A 24,972-nucleotide genomic window follows, 5' to 3' on the forward strand; every position below is an offset into this window, starting at 1 on the left:
TGTGCGTGCTCATGCATGCATGATCACACTTCAAAATATTTTCTTATGGTGCGGTCTTGGCCAGAAAGTTTAACAAATACCGATTTAGGGAGACAGTGGCTTACAGTCATAACATATGACCTTTAAAATAAAGGCAACACATATTTGTTGACTACTGCATGCCAAACTCTAAGCTAATAATCTCACAACAATGCTATATAAGGCGGAAACTTTCATCATTCACATTCTGTGGGTAGGAAAACTTTCCCAAGGTAATGAAGGTAGATGAGTGGAAGAGTGAGAATTCGAGCCAGATCTGTGGCACTCAAGGTCACAAGAACACAACTCCTCTCCTCAGTTAAGAATCTTGGTCAAGGTCAGTGCAAGGTGCCAAGTCATGCCCGAGAACGCAGAGGAGTAAACACTACCGCTAATACAGATGATACAATTCGTATCACAAAACGTTGTTATAGCCAAGCATTCCTGACTACGTGTTTATGTGGATCCTGATGGCTTGTAAGGAAAATAAACCAGAGCTCACTTTAAACTGTGTTTGTTCAGCTTGATCTGTTGACAGTCATGGGGAGGCTGACCTGCTGGAGAAACCGAAGCGGTGTGGCTGCTTATAGCTCGGAGTCCACCAGGATAAGGAGACGGTCAAAGCCGAGCACACCCGACATTAGAGACACATGCCATCTATTAGAAAGCAGAAGACCCGGCCTGAACTGAGAAATCAAGGTAACTTAGAGAAAAATTAAAAAAACAAAGAAGCACGACATCTTCCCAAGTAAACACAGAGTGGTAAAGTATAGACAAAATTCTTGAAAACTGACTTTGAAAACAACAGAAGTCGAGAATTAGTTTAGGATAGGGGAGCACTTTGGAAAAAAGAAAGAAAGAGGGAAGGAGGGAAGGGGGAAAGGAAGGAAGGGAGCAAGGGAGGCAGGAAGGGAGGGAGAAAAGGCAGAAAAAGAGAACCTTGCTCCTCCATTACTTTGTGAATCTCTAATATTTTCTGTAGGCTATTTTGCTTTTTCAATAAGATAAAAATATCTCTTCATACATCTTCACCTGGATTCCACGTAAAGGATAGCTCACTACTAGAAAACACTCCTTCAAACTCTAAGTGACTTCCAGGTTGCCACGCTGTCCTCTATAGCTTGAAAAATAATGACGCTAAATCTCCTCAGGAAGAATTAGAGATGAGGATAAAAATGCATTAAATGTCTACACTGGGCCACCGCATGTATTAGCCGTTTTGATATCCATACCAAGGCACAGTTACCAGTTACCAATAGGGCCACACATATTTTAAATTGTATTTTTATACACACACACACACACACACACACGCACACATACACACACACACACACACACACATATATAATTTATATAGTTACAGTATTTTTTATTTACAATATTCCAGTGATACACTATCTGGCAGTATCGGCATCAGCTAACTCTCCTATGAGTGCAAAGCATGCTGATCGATGATACCTATCGATCTTTGAATGCTATCAGCAAACTTTAGGCTTTCCCCGGTCGATTTTACACTTACCAACAGACAGTTGTATTTGTTCCCCGAGCCATTTATATCAGTAGTACTTGTTTTTGTAATTATCCTTATTTGAATATTATGAATCCAATCAAATATAAGTTGTTGCCTCTTTGAAGACTTAGACGAATGCTTAGGAAGGACTGCATATAAAATAAGTTACTATAAAAAACCAACAACTGCCGGTCAAGCAGGTATGAGAGAGACAAATGTAAAATATACGAGGGGAAAGCTTCATAAAATCCTAAAGGAATTCTGCACTTAGATTGCTTTAAACGGTATTTTTGGGGTCTCATTTTTACATAAAGAAACCCAAACTGAAAGTCATGATTAAGGCATGATGGCCATGATTTGTGGAAGAAATAGGACTCCAATCAGCATATTCCTACTTAAAGTAAAGGTCTTGGCCCTAAAGGAAGAATGGTGAAATTAAAATCAAATGCTTACAAAATACGTGTATCATTTTCATGATTCTCCGTCTGAACCATTCTAGTCAACTAATAGGCCGGCTATCAGCTCCCATGAGTCCATGAGCTGGCTTCTCTTGAATTCCAAAATTTAAAAATATCTTGAAAATATCACACACATTACTATCTTTTGCTTTTGAAATAGCTTAACTTTTACATATTATAGTTACATTTACTATGTAAATCCCCCCCTACACACACACACCGTACCTGTTGAAACCAAATTATATAAATTTTGCATGAGAGAAGATTTAGTAGCACTAAAGTCATCAATCTATTCTCGAGAAATAAAGGGCTTTTAAGCAATCAATTCTTAATCTTGACATCGGTTTAAAGCTATAGATTATATCTTGAGCTCTTAGCATCCTAAAACTTCATTAATCTCTGTCTCAGAGGCAGCAAAGCCTTATTCATGGATTTATTTATAGTGACTATTTATGTTTCACACATTCACTTTGAATCCCACATCAAGAAGAGTGATTTGTGGAATTATTTTTGATTTTGTAATCTTTAATCTATGATAGATGTTCTACTCTAAGCTGCAAAAATGGTTTTGCACCACACAGAATTTTAGATGAAGATTATGAGATTACCTAGTTTAGAAAAATTTCCCTCCTGACCTAAGTTGGTATGCTGAAGCCATTGTGTGATACAAAAATGTATGTTCTTAGTATTCTTAAGCCATTTTTAAAAAAGTCTGTACTAATCAAATATCCTCCCAATTTTTATTTATGAAATCTTTTCATATAACACTTTCATTTAACATGTCCTATGGCATTGTGTATTTTTATTTATTCAAAAATTTCTTTTTGAGGTTGGTGGATTGTATCAAGGTCACTTTCTGGGTTGTGACATTGTACTACATATAGTTATGCAAGATGTCACTACCACTGAGGAAAATGAGGTGAAAGGTATAGATGATCTTTTTTACAAATGAACATCAATTTACAAAGATCTCAAAATAAAATGCTAAAAAAGTTCTTATTGAACAGAAGTCGACTAGGAGATATTCTATGCTATGATTGAAAATTCTTGATTCGACTATAATTATTTGTACAATTCTTTGTTCTGAACTGTAGGCAAGTTGCATTCCTTCTCTGAGCATACCTCTTCTTTTTTGTTTTTTTTTAAAGATTTTATTTATTTATTTTGACAGAGAGAGACAGCCAGCGAGAGCGGGAACACAAGCAGGCGGAGTGGGAGAGGAAGAAGCAGGCTCTTAGTGGAGGAGCCTGATGTGGGGCTCGAACCCAGAACGCTGGGATCACGCCCTGAGCCGAAGGCAGATACTTAACCACTGCGCTACCCAGGCGCCCCCTGAGCATACCTCTTCTAGGTAAGATGTGAATAATTTCTCAGTTATTATATTGAACAAATGAGATGCCATACACTAAGAACCCAACACAATAGCAGATGTTCACGAAATGGTGTATACTATTATCATTTTTTAGGTAGGTTGCTTTTTATTTCCCAGCTTCACACAAACTTAGTTAAAATACAAAATTAGCTATATTGCCAAGTCAAATGGCTGAATCCTGACGTAAGCGAAATTGCATCTTGCCACAACCTTGCAAAATAAAGGAGTGAAAACCAAATGCAAAGGCCCCACGGCAGAAAGTCCAAGATCTTACCAAAAGACTATATGTCCTTTTAAAGAATCAAGATCCTTAAATTGCTCAGTGACATGGAATTATGCCCTGCCGTTCATGCCAAATAAAGACTGTGGCAAACCACAGGAAACAGTGAAGCCCTTTTATGTAATCAGAAATCCTACTGGAAGAGAAAACATAAACTGTGGATAAATGAAAAGCATGAGCCCCACATTCGGGAAAGCCATTTAAATATGCAGTAGGAATAAACACCTTCCCCATTCAGTGTTATTACAACGACAAACTTTAGTCCAACATACCCCTCTCGCCATGCAGTCATAAAATATTACAACTTTTGGGAGTTCCAAACAATGACGAAGCAGCCTGTCAACATGAAATTCGGAGAGAACTCAGGACCCTGCAGAAGACCCAAGTCTGAGAGGGATCCCCTGTCTTTAAAACAAAACGCTATATGCCTGGGTGGATTTGGGAGTTCTTTTCTTTTATCATTTTTATCAGTAATGGAACGAGAATGCCACAAAGCATCACTCATCATATTCCAAAAAGAAAGGAAAATATTTGTGTCAGAATGTTGAGATGACTTCTGAAGAATCTGTTCCAAAGGATGTGTCATATTTTCATACCGCCTCGCTCAGGTACTGGAGTCAAGTTTTGGCAGGCAGTGTCTCTCTAACAATTCACTGTCTTTCACATGTCTTTTCCTAAAACAACTAATTACACTTAATGCTATTTCATTAACTTACACCCGGCAGGAAAGTGCCTTTTTTTTTTTTTTAAACCCTATCAGAATGTTATTCCTCTGGAAAAAAAGGCATTTCCTCTTTAGCAGTGCTACGAAATTTAAAAGCACAATTTCAGAGGAGGCAGTAGACACTGCCTAGGCTGACTGGGAGCTATCCACACCTATTTCCAGTTCCTTTCTCAGATTTTATCTTAGAGTCTTAGATAATTGTCACATCAATGCCTTTTCCTATTATTCCTCCAAAGGGGGTAAAAGTTTTTAACATAAACCTGGGCTTTCTTAAGCAAACCTGCTTTGGAAGTACTTAAGATAATTCATATAGTCCTTTAAGGCAACAGATGACAGCCTTAATCCTTCTTCTGAATAACTACTTGCAGTGGAGAAACACAAGGAAAGGTACCGGGCAGGTATTTCCATAGCAGATCTTATTCACACTTCAACAAAAGCTGACTTGACTTAACTAGACTGGAAACACCTAGGCAGATACAAGACCTCTGCCCCGGGGCACTGACACAAAGACATCCTGATTGCGGAATTTCCTCCCTCAGTTCACTGGGGCCTTGATGGCCTACAGGCTTCACCCTGCAAACACCTGTGACAGGGCATTCCCCTTGTATGTTAGCCCTTAAGATTTGTGTTTCCTCTTCCATTCATTTTAAAGATTATCAAATGCTTACCGTATTTCAGTAACTGTGCACAAACTGCCTAATTTTCAGCTCAAAATGCCACAGGCCTTCTATATTCTGCTGTGCCACATTTAGCACGTGCTTGATAAAAGACTTCCAATTCAGTCTCGTTTTCCTTGGTATGCTCGTTTTCCAATTTTACTTTCTAATTTCCTTGAAAAAAATTTAGCCTTCAAAGTTTCCTTAATGACACAATTCTGAAAAATTCTTTGGAGCTGAAAAGACTTCGAGGATACTTACAAGTAATTGTGCCGTTTTTCAATACTGATGAAATTTGACTGATAAGTGAAATATAATCAGGGAAATACTGACTGCATGTGCATTTTTACCTTTTTTTTTTTTAATGTGTTTACTTTGAAAGTAACTTTTAAAGGAGCTATGTCTTGTTTGCATTTTAAAGGTAACTGTGGGCTGAAAGTAAAATTTAATCCTCAATATTCATTACCACTATTGTTTACCAAAAAAAAAGGTAAATTCTAATTTAGTTTACCAACTTCTCAAGGCTCTAAAGTATCCATGACATCACAATCAACAGAAATAATACTTAAGGGTTTTTATTTTTTTGAATTGTATTTATATTTTTTAGAGAGAGAGAGAAAGCGCATAGCAGAGTGAGGTGGGAGGAAGGGCAGAGAGAGAATCTTAAGCGGCTCCACGCCCAAAGTGGACCCTGATGCAGGGCTCGATCTCATGACCCTGATATGATGACCTGAACCAAAACAAACAGTTGGATGCTTAACCAACTAAACCACCCATGCGCCCCTACTTAGTTGTTTTAATAAGAAAGCAAAGATGGTGAGAAAAATCTTACATTTGCTTTCCCTTCATCAATGATCTTCCTAGTGTATTTCCCAAACCAGTCCAGAGGCAGCCTGGCTTTACATAGAATTGGGAAAGCCCTATTTAATATCTTCACTTCTACATATGTGACATTCTCTGAGTTTTAATCTGCAAAATGGTGATAACATCGCATTATGGGAATTAGATGATATAAAAGCACCCACTAAGCCTAGTACTTCTTTCAATATATATGTTCATCATTTTCTTCTGCCTAAGTCAACTGTTTCCAAGTTGGTATCATCAAGTACTTCCTTTCCAAAAAATGTTTACAATACACTTCACTTTCAAAAATTAACCTCTTCAAAAGTATATATGCATTTACCTTTTAGTTTTGTTCTAAAAAGATATAAAAATTGATGGTTATATTGTACATAAAATCAGATTCATATGATTGCAAAGTAATCTTAAATAAATAACAATTATGTCATTTTAAAGAGATGAGTAAAATTTTTAAAGCTCTAGTTTTAATGTTCAAAGCATTCAAATACATGAATAGCATTACTCAAACAGATAAATATTTGAAGACTATTTATGAGAATAGCATTTTCTTAAGGTAAGAATCATATGATAAACTGTTCGGTTATAACTAACATGTAAAATGTATGAACCATGACTGGTATGCTAGTGGATACTCCTGGATATACTACTAATATTAAAACAGAGTTCAGGATATGTTAAATAGCTAACCAATATCAAGTCTTATCTATGCCTCCCTAACATTAAAAAAGGAAGTGTGATATTAGCATAATCATGCAAAGCAACTGCTATGAGAGCATATTTTGTCTGACATGGAAAAACAATGGCGTTGTTCCCTAAAGTCAATGACAGAGCATAGCACGTGGCACATACTGTGCCCTCAATATATTGTACAGAGTTTCCAAGTATTTTGTTGATCAAATACAAGCTTAGTGTTTGATAAGGACATTGCTATATGAACAGAGGGGGGAAAAAGGATGGTGATTTTAGCTCTGTTCTCCCCTAAAATGATTGATTCTGAAGGTATTTCTTTAAGTGCATAATTCTTTAAGGCCAAAGAAAATGAGCAAGGAGTCAACAGTGATGGAAACTGAAAGGTAGGTAGAGGTGCAGTCATTGAATTGGTGGACCAAAATTTAGCAGGGGAAAATCGGGAAGCAACCTGACCTGCATGAAAGAGCAATCAAAAAGCTCTGGGATCTGGTGGCATCAGGTACGTATGGAAGTGGAAAGGACTGTGGAGCTAAAAACAGGAAGACTGGTGGAAAATCATGAAGGTGTTCAACACTCCAAATCTGTTCCCCCACCGTGGCAGAAGACAGATTTATTCCCTGCTCAAATTTGTTCCCTGGACAGAATAAAATTGAGGATTTATGGACTGGGGAACCCAAGCAGAGTTGGGAGCAGTGATATTATTCTGAATATGGGGGTATGGAGGGGGTTGAGGAAATGTGTTTACACTTAATGCTGGGACTCTCAGTCTTAATCCACTCAGCTCTCATTTCAGAGAACTGGCAGCCAGGATTATACCCTTAGAAAAGAGATTAGGGGAATCAGGGGGCTTTCAAAGGAATTGACCCAGCTCACAATACAGTGAAGACCTTAGTTAGCAAGCCCATCCGCAGGCACAGAATGTCCAGTTAGTTTTTAAGTGGCCAACTAGAATTCTAGACTTAGCCAAGTATTCATTTAGGGTTGAGGGTTAAATCAAGGAATTTTCAGTTATTCGAGCCCACAAAATTTTATCTCTGATGCTCCTTTTTCTCAGCAAATTCATGGGGGTTTTACTCTTTTCTCAAACAGGAAGTAAACAAGAGAGAAGACAAAAGATCTTGCAAACAAGGGCTCTAATGCAAGAAAATGGCAAAGGGAATGAATATTCAGGGTAACAATGGGGTGGGGATAGGGGAGGGTACCCCAAGGATGACAGCTGTTTGGCAGGTCTAAACGGTAATCAGTCTAAGTTGAAGTTGACCAGATTGTGTCAGCAGAGATTTCTTCTGGTCGATGACATTATTAGAAAACACTAATGTGTCTGACTGTATTTGAGAGGGGATTCATACAATCTGAGGCACAGTTTGGGGTGGAATCAGTGATAAATACATAGAAAGCTACGCAAACCAAAAAATAACACAACTCTAGGGAAAACGAAATAAAACAAGGCAGGAAAGGAAATGCAGTCATTGTATACTTCATGGCTCAGCTGTGAACCATGGTTCCATGGCCACCATAACACACACAGTGTAGATCTGGATCTTGATAGAATCAGGATAGACCAGAGGAGGCAGCGGTGGGATGTGTCTGCACGTGTGGTAAATGCAGGACGGTGGAAGAAAGTGAACACCTCACCTTCCGGAGAGTAAAGTCAATGAAGATGATAGATAATTCTTAAAGCCAAAGAATGAAGAAGCGGCAACAAAAGCATGTTACCGGAAGGTAGAGCGGTCAATTCTAAAAGAATCCCTTCAAAGAACTGGAAGCGCTTGCCTCCAAGGTACAGGAAAATTGTTTGCACAGAGGAAAGTGGGGGCAACTGCTATTTTGTAACAAGCTTAAGAGAAGTATTTGCCTTTTAAAACTATGCGCAACTGTAACTCAGACAAAAATTAAAATAACATGTAAAAATGTAGATGAGGAGATTGAAAGAATATTTCTGGATGGTTGAGACTGTCTTACTGTACTAATAATAGTGTCTTCTACTGCAGAACAAATGAATATCTAGTCTAGAACTGTGCCTCAGAGCTGGAGCTATGCCATATGTGAATTCTCAGACAAGCTTAGTGTGGAACGAGAGCAGAAGGCAGAATGTCATTTATTCTCGTTGCATGGGTAAGAGATACTGACAGTTGACAAAACTGATAAGCTTCAATACAGAGCTAGAAAAGTCAGTACAATAACTGCAAGTATTAACAAATCAAAATCTAGCCATCCAATGCTGTGAGAAAGGACCACTTTTTTTGCAATCCTGAAAAACAGAGAACACATGGGTATGTTAGTAATAAAATATTCATGCAGAATTTCCAATTTGTTCCAAAAACAATTCATGTTTGTTTGAAAATGAAAAGTAATTCCCCAACATCTTGTAGTAAAACTCTCTGCATTTGCTCAGTTTATAGTTTAGAGCAATTTCTCACCCACAAATTCAACATGAGAACATCTTGTATCTGAATCTCCAAGCATGTTTAATGAAAATGCAGATAAGTGGGCACCACTCCAGATACAGAGAATCATAATCTCTGACATCTGATGATATGATTTTTAATAAACTCTTCAGGGATTTTTTAATAATATATTTGATATCAAGTCTACACTAAGTCACTTCCAGGGTTTTTGCTTGATTGCTTGTCTTTTCCTTTAACCTAGGAGTTTTAATATCCCTCTGCTCTCACCAATTGTCTCTTTTTCTTCAAATCTTTCCAAACCACTTATATTATGCTTATTCATGTAGTGTATTTACATAAGTGTATAGGTGTGTATTTTTTTGCCCTCAAAATAAGGTAAGTTCTCAGAGATCCAGGGCAATGCCATATACATTTTTTTAACTTTCTCACAACAAAATATTTCCTCAAATATTCTTCAATGCCTGTTGAAAGACCTAACAGGAGGAGGGATGGGGATACTGAAGACAAAAGTATTTATTTTATCATTTTCAATTGCAACAAACTACTAGAGAATAATTCCATCAGGTTTAGGGCCATATTAACTCTAAGCTTTTAAATCCTTATGGCTTTAGATATAAAATATGAGTCAATCAAACTTCAAGCTTTCCCAAATTCTTATTTATAACTCCTTGTACTTCAATGTGAAGTGGTTTGTCTGCCGTTTACCATTCCTGCAGTAGCACCAACCGCCTTTTTCTTTCTAACTACAAATCATACCATCTGTGAAATTCTTTCTTAGATAGCTAGGAATTAACTGGAACAAAAAGAATCAGGAGAAATGGAAGAGAGACCATGATCTTTACATGAAAGAGAGCACTGTGTCCGCGGGGTAGAAGTTGGTAGAAAAATACATTAAACAGTTCTTAGCCAAGTAAAAGCTTAGTCTCTGTAGCAATTGTGTAATTTCTTTGATGTAATAAAATACTGTCATCTCTAGACTCCCTGCATAAATATACAATTACATTGTATATTTTAATAAAACCTAATCATTCAAAAAGTGTTTCAGACTACAGTATAGACATGAAGTACTTGAAATAACTTCTTTTGTTCTCTAAATACTACAAAACATTCAAAGAACAATTTTTTTCTCTTAATTCTCTCTTAAGGTAAATAAAAATTTATTTTAAAGGTTTATAACCTAAATTTTTCACTCATTAAAATCAATTTAATAAGATAATACAGGAATGCAGTGCAATTTGTTATGAAGATTTGCAATTTTTAAAAATCTTGACATTCTAACACTGAATTTGTTTCCTATGGGACTAGGGTTACGATACTGCTCTAAGGATTTTTATTCCAGGTAGCTGCTTTTTTTTTCCTTAAGAAAATGAATTTGATACCTTGTTTGAGAATTACTTGGAATTTTTCTTAACCTGAACATAAAAGCAAATTTGGCCTTCAGTTAAGACTTTTCTTTACATGATATTAACAGTGAAATAACCTACTGGCACATGCCAGAAGGGACGGAAAAATATCCCCCTCCTCCTTTCTTCCTCCAACTTCAATATTCACTGAGCTGCTTTGTTCTCTGTATCCCGCATAATTAATAACTACTTTGGCAATCAGTCATGCATTCCTTAATGGCACCTCAGGCATCAAGTGTCCTTCTAAAGCCTTCCCCACAGAAACCATACACCCTTCTATAGTGCACGCTGGCCAGGCACTGACTTAACTCTGGACAAGTCATTTACAAAATCACTATTAAGGAAAACCCATAGTTGGGATTATAAAGTGGCTACAATACTTGCATGCCATTCTCTAGCATTATTTCATCTCTGGGTATAATTTTACTAAAAAGATTTAAAAAAATGTGAGATCCAAACAACTGTTGCTAATCAGTGAAAAAAAGAAAATAGCAAGGAAATAATAGGAAAAATTTAGAGCAACTTAAAAGATGAGTTTCACAGATTGTTGTGAGTTAAAGGAGCCTTCAGTTCATTCATCACCCCGCACTCTTTTTCAGGCAAGAAGATAAAAATATATGAAGTCAATTAGTATGGTAGCTCTAATATCTATTTCCCTTAATCTAAACCGATCCATTTATTAATCGAAAAATGAGAGTAAATGAATTGCTGAAAATATTATGCTGTTACTTCTGATCGAAAGCTTAGATTAAAACTCCTGAAAAGATATACTATTCAACGATACTGTTTTAAAAGAAATCCATGGTATTTTAATCATCCTTTAAAATTTTAACCAGATTGGAGAGAGAGAAAAAAATCCTCAAATCTCATAACTATTTTAAGACATATATATTACAAACAATATTATACTCAAGAGGAAACAGTTTTATAGGTAAAGAATAAAATCGCTAAAAAAATTCATATTTGGATTTGTATATTTTATTTAAAAAATAGGTAATTTTTGAAGTAATTGATAAAAGTATCCAATATTTTTATATTAAGGCTTTTTTTTTTTACAAGTAAACTTTTAGTAAGTTCTTTTGATGCTAAAAGAAAAGATGCTATTTTTCAGCCTTTGTAGGTTTTTTAAACATTTTTAAATAATGGTGCTTATGCTACAGCACACAGAGTAAAACATACATAATCTATTATAAATTACTCCAAAATTAAACAAGAAATTTTCTTTTCTTTGTAAGAGATCCGAAATGTGTGCTGGGCTCTCAATGTGTGTGGCCTCCAAACAGAAACAAGCTTGCACTGTTTTATTTCAGTTTTGCTTCATTTCTTCCCAAACAATCTCTCACTGCTAATCTACCAGGCCCTCTTTTTTTTTAGCATGAAGCAAAAAAAAAAAAAAAAAAAAAAATCAAAGACACTATTAACTCCTTATGCACAATCATAAAAGCTGAATATATATTATTTGGCATCCATTTGCATGGATTTATTTTTCATTACTTATTAATAGGGCATAATTGGGGAGTATATTATTTCCATAAATAATTCTTGAAAATAGCATTGAAATGCTACATTTTAAATTTATATACTACCATCCAGTACTTTTTTTTTTTTTTTTTTTTTTTTTAAAGATCTAAACAACTAGCTATAATTTCAGGTAAACACCTCATGCTGAAGTTTTTTCTAAAGTAAAATTCAGCCTATATTATCAACTTAAAATAATAAAAGTGGAAAGATAAATTTTATTTATGTTTTACTCTAAGATAGCCAGGAATCAAGAAAATGATACTAAAATCTCAGTATTACAAAGAACACTATAACTACATATAAAAGAATATGTAAAATCTTTAAATACTAAATCAACATCACTTTATTCAAACTAATAAATAATCTTATTTTACCTAAACGCAATCTCATTCATTAGTCAAGGGAAAAGAGTGGGTAAATCATCTGACAAAGGGGTACTTAGTTTTTAATGGCAACATGTATGGCAACACCGTTTCTGAAAATTTTAACTAATGTATTAAAACAACTACCGCTAAGATTTTATACTAAGGTTGGTATAGAATCAACCACACATAAAGATTGGCTCGAATCAAACATATCCATTCATGCTCCGAAAGTAGGCTGCAAAGTGATCTCCCTTACTTGAAACTATGAAGAATATTAAAATAAACTTTCTCCATAACTGTCCCAGAAAAAAACCGATTAAACTCAAAGTTTCTGTTGGTGTGTGGATAGATGCAAAATAGTAAGTTAATTATAAAAAAGCAGGTAAGCATGATTATACGCATTAATGGTTATAATGTTGTACGTATGCACCAATGTCTTTGCTCCCGATGTTCCACTCCCCATCAAAATGAGAGAGAGAGAGAAACCGGTTCTACTATATCATGACCAGGAGAATATCTGGTGTCGTTACTGTGATTTGCCAGTACTCAAGATTATGAATCAGCAATATTATACAACAGTAACAAAGGTAACATATAGTAAATGAGAAGTTAGTGCAGCACACATGGGTTTAGACAACTCTGAGGGGAACTGGCTGAATTTCCGTGAGACACCAGTGAGCAGCTGCAGTGTGTTTGGGATTGTGCTAGGCACTCAGTAGCAAACCTCAGTTCACGAAGTTAATAGTCCATTAAGGACTTGTGATTCACATCATTTTTATCATCACAAAATTAAGAAACCATTGTGGCCAGTGATCGCCAAGGTCCTATTTTGCAGTGGTGGGTTTGCAGTCAATGAGACCAATGCCTCTGGGAAGCTGGGGTGTGCTAATTATGAAGTTCATCCTTGGCAAAAAGAAAAAAAAAAAAGCATCAGAGATGATCCGGGGGTTGGAGGGGCACATGCCCTTGAGCAAATGCCACAAGAACTTTTAAGTCTCTTCTTGAAAAGGCAAACTTTCTTCCCTTAGGCTTTCATTCATTGATACACAGATAAGATTGATGGATTGGTGCTCTGCTGGTAATAATGTGGTGGGGAGGAGAGGCATGGAGGGAGGGATGTCATTTAGCAATACACAATGATAATTCAAAACATTCTGGAAGGCTTAACAGCAAAATCACTTGTCAAATTTTTACTAACCAAATCTCAGCCTTCTGCGGGAATGACTGAGAGTAGGAGTGTGGCTGTGTGGGAGAAGAGACAGAAACGTGGAACCAAGACAAAGGATAGATGAAGAAAAGGCGGATATAAATTGCCAAAATAAATTTAAACCCAACAGAACCAAAGCTTGTGAGATTATAAAAATCATGTATCAATAATCACCCTGGAGAACAAACTGGCAAAATTAAGATCACCAAAACACACTTATTAGGCAACGCAGGACCATGCCGTCATGTTTTCTTGTTTCTTGCAGTCCAATGGCTGCTGTTTTCCTAAGCATGAGGCAAATTAATATAAGACCTCCTATGTCGTATCTCTACATATCACCATTTTCGGCAGCCCACGACAGGTCAATTCAGGTGCCATGCAAAATGTGGCTTTATTGATGCCAGGAGACTGTTAATTCGTAGCCTACCAAAGCCCACATTTGCAATTTATCAAGGGAATTCAGCAACTACTGAAAAATGCATTGAATTTAATTTTAATGATGTAACCGGTGATCCATCTTTCTTCTAACGTCTCTCAGATGCAGTTTCTGATCTTAACCACGGTAAATCTGTAGAAGCAGGTCAAACCCAGGTGGCAGAGCCCTTCTGAGTCAAGAGGATGAGTGGTACTTCTGCAGACCGTTATGATGCTTTATCTCATTTCAAGGCTCAGGAACCTGTTACACTCTCACCAATAAAAATACAGGTGTCAGTCAATCTTCTGTTAGTTAAGCTGGAGTGAGTGAGTGAATGGTATGATCAACTCAGCGTTCAAGTATTTATTAAGAACCTACAGTGTACCCAGAACTAAGTAAAACACTATAAATTTCCTGTGCTTTTATCTTTACGTATTTTATTTAATCCATACAACTCCTGGGTTATCCAACTAACTAACCCATGCACTCCTAAAATTAGGAAAAGACAACACTTGGTGTCGGCATATATACATATATTTTAGCTTTCATGTCTTATTCTGTACCATGATAGTAGATTGCTAGTTATACATATTTAAATGAATATAATATGAAAAGAACAGTTTATTTGAAATATAAATATCTTCCCAGTTTCAAGTTTACTTTTGTCATAGATTTGGGATAAATATCCTTTATTTTATGTATTATTTTAAACATTTGTATCTATTTGTTGCATCATGCCAAAAATACTGAAAACCCTTATTCGATTTTTCTCACATTGCATATAGTAATTCTGAAGTACTCCTACAAAGATGAAGATGTCACCTAGTATGCTTTTTAAATATGATCAATAAATAATATCACCATTTAAAATAACACAGAAATAGAAATGATAGAAAATGATATCTTCAATGATTTTGACAGAGGATTTAGCAAACCGGCAGGTACACTGGGACCATGACAATGTGGGTTACATGCATTGACACCTGCGCTCTTTCTGGGTATAAGAACAAAGCACATAGCAAGCTTGCGATTCATGAAGCCAATTAGGAAATACGGAATCCATATTAAACTTTATCATATTCATATTGTAACGTTAAGGAGAAATTTCCTTTTTTGGTTGCCCAGTGTGCCTGCTGGCATAATATAAAGGGTACAAGCAATCAGAATATAACTAAAATTATAGCAACAATTATAATTAGGCAAAGTAGATTTCTTAAATTCCAGTGAGAATTTCAAAACTTCTTTTTTGAAACAAAAGAGCTAAAAATATCATTTAAGCAGGGTAAGTATTAAGTAAGTAGGAAAATTGAGAGATCCTCTTTTTAAAATATATTTTACGAAAACATTGATTTTAAAAGGAATAGTAAGTTTACCTTTCTCAATAAAAGAGAATGTTATGTATGTATTCATAAACAACACATTACAAAAAATAAACTTTTGGTGGGTATAGGATAAGAATGATGCCACCTTAATTGGGGGGGAAACAGTACAATATCAAATTAAGAACATGGGCTTCGAGGGCAATTACAGACATGAATCTAGCTAAAATGTCATTAATGTCAAATAATGCTGGGTTTCTAGTTCTCCAATGTATTTATTCCAAGTATATAAATGAATTTGAAAATTAGAACCATCATAATCCCGTGTTAAGCTTCAAAATTTACATCTTTAAAGTGACAGTAACAGCAAAATGCAAGAGGGTATCATATAAGAAAGGTCTCCAGAAAGGCTAGAAAACTAAAATTGCATTTTATTATCTAATATGATTCAAACCTGAAATTCAGGAAGGCATTATACAGTCCAAATTTTGATGGTGATCTAAATGGTAAGCGTAATAAATACACAGATTTTTCTAGTTTTTTCCAAAAGAAAATACTATCTACATATGTAACTTCCCATAAACACTGAAATATCAGACAGTGAGTTGAGGGGGAATAGGTATGATGCAATCTCCTAAATGTTGTAAAGAACAAGTTATCTCACTGCACTGAAAAGGTAATTCAACCCAGCTAATGACCAACAGCAATCGGAAATTTAAGTTATTTGTGATGCCACAGTGATGCTTATGGATAAAAAAAATTAGGCTAGGGAAAGGTTTTTGTTTTTTGTTTTCCCGATCCTTTTTTTTTTTTAAGTAAACGAATAACTAACCCAATTAAATAAGGGGACCTCTAAGTGGTACTTACTGGCACGACAATGTTGTAGTGGATGCAGAACCCTGGTTCAGAAGGAAAATATTCATCAGATACAAATCTTATCCTGATTTGATTTCCTTTAGAAATCTGTTTTCCTGGCACAGTACCAGAACCACACCAACGCCCTAATATCGTTCCATCACTGGGTTCTTCAACTTCTACGAAATCATACCTACAAGACACAAAGACAAAAGAGACATAAAGTCATATGATCTGCTATTTTAGCAATTCACATTCCATGATCATGGATACAATGAATCTATCTATGGACCATAGCCAGGAGTCCATTCCAAGTTTAACTGGGTAAACATAATAAAATATTCCAAAGAAGAGATACAACCGAAAATGCATTCTCCATTAAAGAAAAAGGAGTCTTCTAAGCCTTCCAGTTTTACTGTTAATGAACTTCAAATTCACTGAACAGTCATCTCAACACTTAAATATTTTGTATGCAGCAACCATATCTGACATTCAATTTGTGAATTATTCAATTTAATTTCCATTTGGACATGATAGTTTTACTTGAATCTTAATTGCTATTATCATTGCCCATTACTTTCTGACGGTAACGCTTTAGCCCTAGTCAGACTCCCTGGCTCCCTTTCCTCATCTCTGGTGCAAGCTTTTCTAGAGCCACATCATTACATACACATCCTTCAAATCTCACTTTGTACCAGTCTGCCTATGAGAGAACTTTCTGGGTGTTCTCAGCTTACTGTCATCCTTCTCTTTTTGATAAACACATATTTTCAATATTCACTCTATATGCAAGTGATCCATTTTTTTTAAAGGTTTTATTTATTTGAGAGAGAGAGGGAGAGCGAGTATGGGGGGGGGGGGGAAGAGCACATACCAGTGGGAGGAGAGGCAGAGGGAGAGAGAGAAGCAGATTTCCCTCTGAGCCGGGAGCCGGATGTGGGACTCGATCCCAGGACCCTGAGATCATGACCTGAGCCAAAGGCAGACACTTAACTGCCTGAGCCACTCAGGAACCCCAACAAGTGATCCATTTTCTTAGTCTGTTAAATCCTTGAAGAAAGGAACTGATTTTTACATACTTTGAGTTTACACTGCACTACACACTGTATCTTAAACATAAGGAATACATAATATTTTGCCAACAAATGTTAATTTGGTTTGGAAGGCTTAGATCAGTGTTACTCATCAAGAGCAGTATTGTCTCTTAAGAAAACATTTCAGAAATTTTTGGCTATATTGAAACCAGGGGTGAGGAGGGCATTATGACATGTAATAGGCAAGGTCCAGTGGTGTTCAACAATGGGAAGTCCCGGAAGTGAGTATCTGCCCCATGTTCTCCACACCTTTCAAATAGTTCACTGGACATTCACGTAGGCGAAATTTCTGATATAGCTCATCAAGTCTGGAAACTAACAATTATCTCACATATAAACATAAATGTGTTTTGCAGTTTTAGTTAAAACCAAATTTTCCAGAAATTCAGCTATTAAATAAGTTGAAGAAAGTTTTCCATGTTTTGGAACTTTACCAAGAATTACTAGTTCGGAGAAACATATCATGAACAGGAACATTGCTTATACTATCTGCACAACAATTAAAACAATTAAAAGTATACATATTCAATACCTGTATCTATAATGGTCATCATATTCACAATGAGTCTACTTAAAAGATGCAAGCATCTGACCACTTTTATTTTCCTAGTGTAACTGTGCATGTGTCCTTATGTATTTAAAGCCATTATTTTCACAGAACTTACTTTGCTATTTTTGGTTTCTATAGCACACATGCAATTGTATTTATATTTTAAACAACTGTGCACATAAACAGATGATCACTTCCCTAAACTCATTTCAGAATACTAAAGAGGATACTGCAAAACTTTTCTTAAAAGGTAGGTCTGACATGGTTGAAAATCACTGGTAGAGTTTTTCAAAAATCTAAATTCAGTAGATGCGCGACAACTAAAAATAATATATTTTGTGCAGTATTGAATTTACAGAAGAAAAAACTGGTGAAAATTATATACAAAGTATATAACAGGCCAATTCTACTTATTCATCTTCATCCTGAAGAAGTATCCAGAACTCTCTTATGACATGTAACTTAACCTGTTTCAGCCTCAATTTCCTTGGTCTTACATTGACGACAACGCTACTTAGTTCACAGGGATGTTTTGAGCCAGGATAGCTGGGTGGTACCTAAAACACTGTTGGCACACGGCTGCCATTCAATCAAGCTGTCCTTCATCTCCATCCTGCAGCCCTCACTCCCACCTCCACATGAACTTTTAATATAATCTTTGGAGTCTGAAAACAATAAATAAGAAAACTCAAACACAAACGGGAGAATATCCATTATACCACATGGCGAGTCTGGGGTCATCAATGACAAATTTGTATGTCAACCAGCATCACCATTCTAGGAGTTCGGTGTATGTGTGTGGTGGGACCGAAAAGGGGTGCACTCAGGGGTCAGAGGAGTTGGATAGAACAGACCTAAGTAGCTATTTCAGATATATTCGGTACAAAAGTGGATAACTACCATTTCATATGAAAGGATAATTTTTACTTCAAGATTGTTTACATGTGAAACAAAGCTTTTATTCACAGAGTATCTGTTTGTTCTGTGCTTGGGAGGTTTTTTACCTAAACCTATATAATGTAGGTTACCACCATTGTGAGTTTGAAGAGAGCCAGATTTCAGACCTGCTCAATCATTCTGTAAGCATTTCTGAAGCGCTGACTTGGTGCAAAGTGTTTTGCTAGATTCTTAGGATACAAAGATGAAACTATAGCTTCTTTGGGCCCAGGGCCCATAAAACACTTTGGTGAGTGCTCTAATGAGAGTATGTAGGAAATACTGTGGAATACTGGCAGAGTCAGAGTAATTCAATACAGTGAGATTAAGGTCAGCTTACAAAGGAACATTTGGGCTGTCAGTGAGTCCTGACTGACCCGGGGTGAAGAGAGGGGAAATGCAAACGCACTGTAGTGAGAAGTACAATATATAAGATGCAAAAGCAGAAAGGGGGGGCCGGGCACGGTGGGCTGTGAATAGAGGGTGGGAAACAAAGACATAGATGAAAGTAGGTGTAGGTGGGAAGGCCTTTGGTACTTCCGAGTCAGATGTTAGAATATTGTGTAGGCCAAGGTTGCAAACAGGTAAGCGCGGTTTTAATAGGCTCCATGTTTCTTTTCAAAATTTAAGCTAACATTCTAAAAAAGTGGAATTTCACAGAAAAGTCTGGATTTCTGGCTTTTTTTAAAAATTAAATTTGAATATCTGGTAACACTAATTATCATTAGCTCTGGTATGACTACTTAGATCTCCGGAACCGGTGTCAGCTCCAGAAGGGGCAGTATCTTCAATTTCCTGCCTTATCCCTAACGCCTACGTGCCGGGAACACAGGAAGCACGTATCAGTACTTGGTGAATGAAACAATGAACACTGGACCTTCATTCCTTCTTAGCAACTGAGGCTGGGACCAAGTGGAAAGAGCTTGAGATGGGACATGTTCTTCCTAAGTTTTTAAAGATCCCCTTCTACTCTCTATGTTGCTGTGGCTGCTGCTGTTGCTGTTGTTGCTTTAATACCCAGATGGTCATCTATTTACAGCACCTGCCCACATAGGCATCTGAGTTTGCCACTCTTAGAGCAGATGAAGCATGGCTACGGATGTCTCAATGAGGGAGTAACACTGGCAGAGAACAGAATCACCACACGTTTGAGGGATGCCGGGAAACAAGAACATTACAAGTGTGGGCAGAAAGAAAAGAGCCTGTAACAAAAACATCCTGAAAAGGAGCAGCTGGGGGAAGGTGAGGAAAGCCACTGTGAGTGATGCCACAGAACAGAGCTAAGAGGGAAGGGAAATGGGCACCAGAAGCAGAAGCAGTGGACAGCGCCCACAGTGCCGAATACCAAAGAAAGCTCAATGACGACGGAAACCAAAAGGCATCCCTCAGGCTTGGCAGTTATGGAGTCATTTCAATAAACTGGTTGGACTGAACACAAAGTGTCAAAAATTTACTTCAGTCCATTTTCAAAATAACTATTATCTCTCAAATAGAAACATTTTTAAGACAAAAGAAGATCATATGCAAGAAAACTACAAATTTTTAAGTATTTTTACTATTACATACTTTTCATTTGTTAAAAAATAAACACTGTTATGTACTTATCTAATTTGGAAGCTCTTTAGAAGTATTTAAAAGGAGTTTTTAGCCACCCAAAAATATCTGGATTATAAATGTTAAGAGATTCTTAAGGAACAACTAAGTCCTAACCTTGGCTTTAATTTACACCCTGATACAAAAATCACTGTCCTGAAAATAAGAGATAGAAGCATATTATTACTTTTTTCATGAAGATTTTCTATTGAACTTGATGCCATTAAAAAAAAAAAAATCCGCTAATCTTTATAACAATTTCTGGATTTGCAGCTAGACAGCTGGCAATTAATTCTTACATCCTCATACAAGTCTGACGCACACATTTACCACAGTGCTTTACAAATCTACATAGTTTTGCATTCCATGAAGGTTAAATGAAATGGACATCTAAAAAAGTACTCTGTTCTTTGCCTATAAAACAGCAGAATCTAACATATGCTACTAATTCCTTCACAGTAAACTTCTAAGATTTTTTTCAGAAGTGGTGTCCTATAACAATATAATTCTAAATTTCACACAATTATTCCACCATCAATTTTAATGGTCATACTCAACAATTGTTTAGATGTCTATGGAACTGAAAATTATCACTAACATCACTTTTTACTGAGGCTGTTTGCCCTCTTCATTAAAACAGTAAATCCCCTTGCTAAAGGATATGGTTAAAAAGTAGCAATTTTTTCAAACTTAAATTATATTCAAAATCATGTAAAATAGACCCAGTGAAGATCTACCTGTAAAGTATTTCCATGCCTCATTATTGCTATCTAATCTTCAAAACAGAAAAATTGAAAACAAAAATCACTGACACTTAATTCCTTATTTCCTTTAAATTGTTTGAGAATATATAGAATGTGGTTGGAAAAAGACTAATGCATTAAATCCAGCTTCCTTCCCTAATAATTTGAAGTTTTTCTTTTTTCTGATAAAACGTTTGCAGCTGGAATTCATTGTGGAAGTTGGTTGGTTTATATCCCATAGCATTGCTCAAAACATCAAGAAGAGAGAAAACAATGATGAAAGATGTCTGCAGGCCTCAGTCAAATGCAAAGGAAACGATAAAACCAAGCAACATTTGACACATAAAAGTGAAATCACAAAACATAATCTTCCTTACACGCAGAAATCTATGCATGCCCAGGTGACTGTTCTGGAGACATGGTAATCCTTATAATACACTCTCAGGTATTAATTTCCAACATGCACAACTGCTCACATCAGTATTTAAAGGATTTACTAAACCTATTTTATGAGCCAATCAAACATCACTTTCTCACGGCAACATGATACAGAGCACACAGCGCTAAGTGGTTTATAATGATCACTCCCTTTCTCTAACATACCCCTGGGGACCCATGGAGGATTTATGTTCTTTTATGTTTAACAAACAAGTCTGGTATTGTAGACAAAATTTTCATTCTCATGTGGGAATTTAAAAACTATGAGGGCATGAGGACTGCCTTCTTACTCCCAAGAATTGTAAGGAGTATACCAAAGAAATAAATTCACTGGTAAACATCATTGTCAGACACCCAGCTTCCTTCAACAAAAATAAACCAACCCTGCAAAACAGGTTGTTTCTAGTTCAAACTAACTAAAACTCTGTCAATTAAATCCACCTCATGAATTACCGAACCTGACGGTAGTGTGAAACCCTGCCAGCAAATAAATGTGGATCTTAAAAGACCTAGCTCTGCGAGTGTCACCTGGAGCCTAAGTTTGTTGGGGAAGGTAATAAAATAAGTAAGATGCCTTTTATTCTACAGTGCTTATTGGATTACACTTCAGTTTAGGAGAATACCACTCATATACAGAACAGAAGTTTTAGATCCCTATTTTGGACACCAAAATGTTAAATACACTTTAACATATTGAAAATAATAATAATAATAACAACAATAATTTAAATAATAAAATAATAAATACATTTATCAACTGCTTTTTATACTACAACTCATTTAATCCTTAAAAAAATCACAAAAAACTGATGCTGTTACTGTGTCCATTTTATAGATTATAAAATACAGAAAAGCTAAGCTCCTGGCCAAGGTCACATAGCAGTTACATACAGAGCCAAGGCTTCCACACTGGTAGCTGAACTCTAGAACACAGGCTAACTCCAGAAGTTCTAAGCTGCACTGTGTAACGTATTTGAAATATGCATACATAATTATGTTTGCTTTATTTTGAGGCCTAACTGTAGAGAATTTGTGTCTTTGTTCAAATTGGCTAAAAAGTTTTACTCAATGGCTAGAGAAACATTAAGCACCATTCCAATAAAACTGATCAGTCAACTTGGTAATTTGGGAATATCCTGGGAACAGATATTTGTTTAAATTAATTTGGTAATAAAGCAGTCCCCCTTTTCTGCAAGGGATATGGTCCAAGATCATCAGTGGATGCCTGAAACCTCAAACAGTACCAAACCCCATATATACTGTTTTTCCCTACACATATGTACCTGTGACGAAGTTTAATTTATAAATTAGGCACAGTAAGAGATTAACAATGATAACTAATAACAAAATAGAACAACTGTAATAATATACTGTGATAAAAGCTATGTGAATGTGGTCTTTCCTTCTCTCTCTCTCAAAATATCTCATTGTACTGTACTCACCAGTCTTGTGATAATGTGAGATGATAAAATGCCTACGTGATGAAATGAGGTGAGGTGAGTGACACAGGCGCTGAGAAGCAGTGTGACTACTTGTACTATTGACCTTCTGATGATACAGCAGAAGGAGGATCATCTGCTTCCAGACCTCAAATGACCATGGCTAACTGAAACAGCGGACAAGGGGGGTACTGCTGCATTTATTTTTAGCTACTCTAAATTCTTTACTGATAGTTTGAAACCTACATAGAAAATGGGGAAGTTAAACCACCAAGCATGTTTCAGATGGCTGACAACATATCGATGTTAAATAATTTTCACTAAAATTTGATAGTTCTACCTATGAGAAATGGATATTTGTACATGGTGGAATCGTATATGGTAGGAAATTAATAGGTTAAATTTATCTTATTACTAAATGAAAACACTGCAAATATAGAACTCACGAATCTATAAGGGTGGAAAAATTAAGCAAAAACAAAATATAAGGTGAAAGCTGATGAAGATAGAAACTATAGGAGACATATTCAAAACCAAAATTAGAATTTAGAGTGAAAACCAAAAGCTGGTTCTCAAAAAGGAGAAAGAGACAGGGGGAGTAAGAAGGGAAGGAGAGAGAGAAAAGACAATCAAGAATTTACGTAATTAAGAGTGAAAAAGAAGATATAATCACAGATAAAAATGTATTTAAAATCTCTAGGTATGTTTTATGTAACTTTATGCCAAAGAAACCTGAAAAGCTAAATGAAATGGATGACTTACCAGGAAAACGTAAATTATCAAAATTGACTGAAGTATAAAAAGTGAACTAATAGCTCTAGAAGAAACTGAAAAGAATTCAAACATTTGTCAATAAAAGATGAAATGGTATGGGGTTTATAGGAGAGTTCTATTTGACTTTAAGGAAACTTATAATTCCAATGTTACATGACCACTTGTAAAAAAATGAAAATGGCAAATACCTACCTAAATTAAAAATAAAATAAACTAGCCTAAATTTTGTGGATACAGTTTACAATGCTAAATTATATACTTTAAAGTTGCTAAGGGATTAGATCTTAAATGTTCTCATCACACAAAAGAAATGGAAGTAAGTGTCATGATGAAGATGTTAGCTAACTTTGTGGTGGTAATCATATTGCAATATGTAAGTGTATCAAATCAACACTGTACATCCTAAACTTACACAATGTTATATGCCAATTCCATCTCAATAAAGCTGGAAAATTAAATAAAAATTAAAATCTCTAATAAATGAAAAACTCTTGTATCAAAGTTCTTTCAAATGGCAAAATCAAACATTAAAATCATGACCAATTTTACTTATAAATAGAGGAAAATGCAAAAGCACCAAATAGAAGTTCATCATATATCATCCAACAGTGGATTAAAAGATAGACTACTTCATGACAATTATGGATTTAATTCATGAACATGAAGGTGAATGTAAAATTGACCCCTTAGAATATTAAAAGGAGAAGAACTGCAGGATCATATTAATAAATGCTGAAAAAACATGATAAAATCAACTAGTGAGATTAAAAAATGAGTAAAATGTGAATAGCAGGAAACTTTCAAATCATGGTTGAAATTAGTTAACAGAAACTAACTGAAAGTTTTACATTAAATAAAATTAAAATCATTCTCATTAAAGCTAGAATAAAGACAGGGTTGGCAATTCTCACCACTGTTTTCAGATTTTTTTTTTTTGAGGGGAGGGTGTAGCTATTTATCTAAGAGAGAAAAGAAATAAATGTCATAACAAAAGAGAAGAGAAAAATGATCCTTAGTTGATACTAGATTCTCTAGAGAACAGACTATGGGGTAAAGCACTGATACTGGAAAAGCTTGGGAATAATCAGGTATGGGATGGAGTGGTTTGCAGTATGGTAGGAGAGGTAAAGGTAAAGTATGGTTACATGCTGTATGTATTTTGAAGGTAAATTTGATATGAGTTGGTGTAGTGTATGAGGAAAAACAGGTGTCCAAGATGATTCCAAAGTTTTTGGCTTTTAAAAACCATTCAGAACAAGAAGAGACTTTAGTAAAGTGACTAAATATAGGATCAATATACAAATATCATTAATTTTTCTTTATAACGGCAAATACCAGAA

General features: G+C 35.8%; 1 protein-coding gene and 1 long non-coding RNA gene across 7 annotated transcripts in view; one reads left to right on the forward strand and one right to left on the reverse strand.

Annotated features, from left to right (window-relative positions):
- Positions 1-24,972, reverse strand: part of PDGFC (platelet derived growth factor C) — a 200,079-nt gene that overhangs the window by 35,561 nt on the left and 139,546 nt on the right. For all 6 annotated transcript variants that reach the window (XM_057310144.1, XM_057310145.1, XM_057310142.1 and 3 more), the window contains one exon: positions 16,078-16,258. In XM_057310144.1, the coding sequence (XP_057166127.1) occupies positions 16,078-16,258 (181 nt within the window). The remainder of the gene's footprint in view (positions 1-16,077; positions 16,259-24,972) is intronic.
- On the forward strand, positions 524-24,072 carry LOC125280998 (uncharacterized). The gene is made up of 3 exons (XR_007187953.2): positions 524-717; positions 3,161-3,340; positions 19,393-24,072. It is a non-coding gene; the product is annotated as an uncharacterized LOC125280998 (long non-coding RNA).

This window comes from Ursus arctos, unplaced genomic scaffold, assembly GCF_023065955.2.
Source record: "Ursus arctos isolate Adak ecotype North America unplaced genomic scaffold, UrsArc2.0 scaffold_11, whole genome shotgun sequence".
Classification (NCBI taxonomy): domain Eukaryota; kingdom Metazoa; phylum Chordata; class Mammalia; order Carnivora; family Ursidae; genus Ursus; species Ursus arctos.